This window comes from Neoarius graeffei, chromosome 15 (assembly GCF_027579695.1).
Source record: "Neoarius graeffei isolate fNeoGra1 chromosome 15, fNeoGra1.pri, whole genome shotgun sequence".
Classification (NCBI taxonomy): domain Eukaryota; kingdom Metazoa; phylum Chordata; class Actinopteri; order Siluriformes; family Ariidae; genus Neoarius; species Neoarius graeffei.
The window spans coordinates 17051294-17056710 of NC_083583.1; the positions used below are offsets into that span (position 1 = coordinate 17051294).

The following is a 5417-nucleotide window of genomic DNA, read 5'->3' on the forward strand; positions in this document are numbered from 1 at the left end:
CACAAGAAAGCTTGACTCATAGTGTTGATGTTTTAACCGTTTCCATTTTGGTGTCCCCCACGCTGCTGCAATGACGCACAACATTCACGACATGACCACTCGACTTGACAAATGGTCAATCTGAGTGAACTCCGTGCTCTGACCATGTTAGTATAGGAACAACCTCTTTTTCTGCCTGCAATCAACATCAGACTACAGACTACACCACACTGCCCTGAGCCTTTGCTGAGAAGAAATTAATCACAGCTAAAACATGAACTCTTGCTCTGTCAGGGAAAAAAAAAGTTGCAAATCTGGATCTTACTGTCACCTTTATATTTTTTAGACTATACCTTTAATATGGAGGTAATCTTTCTCCTGGAAATGAGGATCGAGTGTATGCTTAACATTGATCTAATGTGCATAAAGAGAGTAAACATTTAAAGCTGCACTACATGCATTTTTCTATATAGGTACTTGAAGGTACCAAATTTGTGACAAGGACAGGTCCAGTTTAGTACGCTTTTTGTTCTGGGAGTGTATTGTTCTTCCAGAGAACATGAGTCAGTTTCCTTTCTGAAACCAGTCTTTAATTAGCATTTGCAATGAATTAAACCAGACTTTTGTTTTTTCCTATTATTGTTCATTTATAAAACTGTCTCCTGGCTGACAGCGGTTTGTTATCTTGCTGATTTCCGATTTAACATCCTCTCAAAGATAAATTATTTCATTTCTCTCTTACAGTGAAGAGAGAGCTAGCTGGAACCGGGGTAACTCGAAGTCCAAGGGTCTACAGCGGCTATAAGTAACGCGACACCCGGATTATTCCTACTCACTTTATAACGCGCCATAAGACTTTCATTATCTTTAAAGAGGACTGTTATGACGTTTGCTGAGCACTGACGCACACACGCGCACGCGGTCGCGCTTGACCAATCGCACGCACGCGCGCTGCCTCCCCGCTAAACCCCGCAGCTCTCGTGCGCGCGTGTTATAAGGACTCGGTCCGCTGTCAGTGGTTCAGGTCTCCCCGTGATGCCGCGCTTGATTGACGCGTGATGTAATCTCTCAACACGCATAAATATAGTTGTCGGGGCATGGCCGAGTTTTGCTGCTGAGCGCTGGTCAAGTCTCTCCGGACCTGCAGACTTGGACTCGTGCGTGATTTCAGGGCGTTCGCGCTACCACACCGAGCGCGACTTCATGTCCGCTCAAGAGCGCCAGCCGCGGCTTCGCCTCTGAATAAGCGCTTTAGCTCTGTGGAATCTTCTTTTGGGGGGCGGCGAGGGGGGACCGTGGACACCAAAATAGACAAAGAGCGTATTTTTAGCGTATTTGAACTCCTGCAGACAGTGACGCGTGCGTACCTCCGTGTTGGTCAGGAGGATGAGTGTTCAGTCGGCCCTCTTGCCCTTACTGGTGTTGGGACTCGTGGCGAGCTCGGTGCGCTGCGCTCCTCTGCCCCTGGATCGACGCTGGGAGACTCTTTACTCGCGCTCTTTGGCTCGGATTCCCGGGGAGAAGCGAGAAGTCAACCGGGACAGTGACTATCTCACGGGCATTAAGAGACTGAGGCGCCTCTACTGCAACGTAGGCATTGGGTTTCATCTCCAAGTCTTACCCGACGGTAGGATTACTGGGGTGCACAACGAAAACCGTTACAGTAAGTTTCATCATGTGAGCCGTTGGTCCGAGTGCTTTATAGGACGCTTTAATACTTTCAAATGAACAAAAATCTGTCCTGTCGATTAGCCTAATAATAAAAGGAACATGTGTATATCCTGAAACATTTTGATCCAGATCTGATTGATCAATCAGTTTAACTCATCTGGTGATACAGATGACTAAGGTGTCCACTGTAAAACGCTTTCGGCTGCTTATTGTAAAACAAACCACATGTGGAGGCCAGTCAACATCTGGGTCCATGCACCCTGCTAATACCACACAGGTCTGTGTAACATGAGATGGGTCGGAACCGGGCCAACACGTAGGTTAAAGTTGTTCCCTGGGATAGAACCCATCTGTGACAGAAGATTAATCCCAAGGACGTCTGTGTGGTCTGTATGTGTCGAATTAATGGCCAATCCAGATTAAGGCGCGTTATAACGACGGCAGACAGAGGGTATAAGCATAAGGGTCTGTATAGGTCTCTTATAACTAACTACACATTCTATAGCAGTTGCTCAGCAGTCAAAGAGCAGCACGCCAGACACTTGTGTATCCAGTATCGATATTGAGATTTGTTTTGTGTCCCTATGGACTATTTTAAGGCATGACATAAAACTGGACAGGGATACATTACATATACGTTTTCATTACATACGCAGGAGCTTCGCAGCACCTCTATAAAGGGTAGGAGGCAACATTGTAAGTAGGACGTACACATTTAGCCTATATTACAGAAAACAGGCAAAGGTTGGGTGCCAAGGTTTAGAAAGTTCTCGAATTTATACACGGTATACAGTATGTCTTAGCTTAAAATATTTTACTTAATTGGGAAAAGAATCACAAAGGTCTGTGCAACTCTGGATGAAGGTTATAGGTTTGCACTTTTTTTTACGTTTAGATGTGCAGGTGGTTTAAAAAGTCATTGAACTTCTCGAATTTGGCCTCACTACAGAGATAGGTTAATCTGAAGATTGGATCACACAAGTCTGATAAACTGAGGAGTCTAAAAAGTGTGCAAGTATACAGGAAGGGTAAATATCTTCACACAGAATGAGAATAGGCGCAGTTTGTGAAACACTCGACAGGCGGAAAGTGCAGTTTCCTTCAAGAAGGAAGCTGTAGCGTCCTAAAATGTAAACAATCCCAACACTTTACAAATGCACTGGCCCGATATGGCTACAGATATGAATCACCCAAGGTCATGTATGTACTGTATTTTGTTGTTGGTCGCAGGTCTTCTTGAGATATCTCCGGTCGAGCGCGGAGTCGTGACACTCTACGGCGTCCGGAGCGAGCTATTCGTGGCCATGAACAGCAAGGGGAAGCTCTACGGATCTGTGAGTGCACAAGATGATTTATGGCCGGTTTCCGCCTGTAGATTTGCTTATCGGTGCCCGATGGCACGTCACCCTGTTCTAGGGTTATAACCCCCCACCCCACCCCCATCAGCCTCCCCTCCACCTCTTCTCTTGTCTATCCTGAGATTGCTCATAGTCGTGTTTTGGTTGTGGGCCCGGATAAACCCGGGAGTGCAGCACATCACTGAGACGCGCGCATTCCATTCTTAGCATTGAAGCCTGGAGCGCGCACCTACTGTCCGGCTCCAGGGTAAAGATGAACTGCAAAAAGAGACAGGACCACCCACACTGGGTGTACAACCGTCGCGCACGCACGCACGCACGCACGCACGCACACCAGCCAGCCCATCCCAAACCCAACCTCAAACCCACCCAACACACTGCCTAGCAATCTCAGATTGACTTGGTCTGCATGTAACATCCTTTACACCCACAAATTTCATTTAGGATTCCTTGAAAGATTTAATCCCTTTACAGAAAGGATGATGTGAATGGAAGGCTATTATTTATTAGGCTACTCACTGAATATGTAAGGTTGATCAAGATGCTCATGCTGTGCAGTCATTTTTTTTTTTTAAACAAGTGGGTTCCAGGCGGCACGGTGGTGTAGTGGTTAGCGCTGTCGCCTCACAGCAAGAAGGTCCTGGGTTCGAGCCCCGTGGCCGGCGAGGGCCTTTCTGTGTGGAGTTTGCATGTTCTCCCCGTGTCCGCGTGGGTTTCCTCCGGGTGCTCCGGTTTCCCCCACAGTCCAAAGACATGCAGGTTAGGTTAACTGGTGACTCTAAATTGACCGTAGGTGTGAGTGTGAATGGTTGTCTGTGTCTATGTGTCAGCCCTGTGATGACCTGGCGACTTGTCCAGGGTGTACCCCGCCTTTCGCCCGTAGTCAGCTGGGATAGGCTCCAGCTTGCCTGTGACCCTGTAGAACAGGATAAAGCGGCTAGAGATAATGAGATGAGATGAAGTGGGTTCCAAGATATAAGATATCGGTATTCCTTATTCATTCTCAAAAAAAAAAAAAGACCGAGAGAATAAAGGTACTCAACAGTCCTTGTCACTGTGGTGGTACCTTCAAGGATACACCCATACTGTGTAGTACGTTTTACCTAGAAAGTTAGCACTGTCGCCTCACAGCAAGAAGGTTGTGGGTTCGAGCCCAGTGTGGAGTTTGCATGTTTTCCCCACCGTCCAAAGACATGCAGTTAGGCTGACTGGGCACTCTAAATTTCCCATAGGCAATGGTGAATGGTTGTTTCCCAAGCCCAGAAATGGGAGGGTTGCAGCAGAAAGGCGTATGCTCCAATTAATATGACATGTGGATCAGTAGGGTTCACATGGACCCGGGCAACAGTGCTGGACAAGGAGGATGTATCTTTAAAACTCTAAAAGTGCTTTATGGTTCATTAAATCGAGGAGGCTTTCAGGAGGAAAGGTGCACTTTTTGTGTCATTTGTGCGGCATAACAATTAAAACATCATATTTGTTAAGCTGATTAATTTAATGCTCTCGCTTAAAGAGGACAAAATGATGGTTTTGTTTAGATTATAATATACACAGAATGAGATGTATATTGTCCCAACCCTTTTTCCTCCTCCTTTTTGTGTCTCAGGCGCAGTTCACCGACGAGTGCAAATTTCGAGAGAGGCTCCTGGCGAACAACTACAACGCGTACGAGTCTGTGGCCTACCCGGGCATGTACATGGGACTGAGCAGGACAGGCAAAACAAAAAAAGGCAACCGAGTGTCAACAGCAATGACCGTGACACATTTCTTACCGAGAATCTAAACGAACACGAGAAGAATGAAAGCACAACACATGCAGTCAATGCGGGGGGGAAACGTGGACGATGCACTTTCTACAAATCTTACACACGAGGTCAAGTGTATCGCATTATTATTATTATTATTATTATTATTATTATTATTATTATTATTATTATGTATATTAGCCTATTTATAATCGTTTGTTTTATATTTCCTTTTAAACAACATCTTTCTATGTGTGAAAAAAACACTTTTATAATTTATTTGTTATTTGATTTGATTTTCTTTTATTTTTTTATTTATCCTTTCTGCTGCTACCGAGTGTTTAATACCTGAAATTCCTACAATTAACTTCATTATGGATTTTTTTGCACTGTTCATTTTTTTAAAATTTACTTTTATTTCTTTTTAACTTTTGAAGATGAAGCAGAGGAGTGTTGGATGTTTTATCCCGGGAAAAGAAAGTGTCCTAAATCTTAGACTACGTCCATAAACGCATATAACCACACCAAAGCACAACTGCGCATGCGTGAAAATTGGCGCGCGTAAGCTACTATTTTGACCTACTGTTTAGTATGCGTTTTGGGCATATCCTTATGTTGGAGTAAAATGAGCAGAATTATGAATTACGCCCACGTAAGAACTCAT

General features: G+C 44.9%; 1 protein-coding gene across 1 annotated transcript; it reads left to right on the forward strand.

The window, feature by feature from the left end:
* The first annotated feature begins 1365 nt into the window (after positions 1-1365).
* Positions 1366-4811, forward strand: fgf4 (fibroblast growth factor 4). The gene is made up of 3 exons (XM_060940428.1): positions 1366-1642; positions 2881-2984; positions 4615-4811. The coding sequence occupies exons 1-3, from the start codon at positions 1366-1368 to the stop codon at positions 4789-4791; spliced, it is 558 nt and encodes a 185-aa protein (XP_060796411.1). The 3' UTR covers positions 4792-4811.
* The last annotated feature ends 606 nt before the right edge of the window (positions 4812-5417 follow it).

Coding starts and splice junctions, on each gene's coding strand:
- fgf4 (XM_060940428.1), top strand. CDS start 1,366: ATGAGTGTTCAGTCGGCCCTCTTGCCCTTACTGGTGTTGGGACTCGTG. Junction 1,643..2,880: donor GCACAACGAAAACCGTTACA/GTAAGTTTCATC, acceptor TGTTGGTCGCAG/GTCTTCTTGAGATATCTCCG. Junction 2,985..4,614: donor AGGGGAAGCTCTACGGATCT/GTGAGTGCACAA, acceptor TTTGTGTCTCAG/GCGCAGTTCACCGACGAGTG.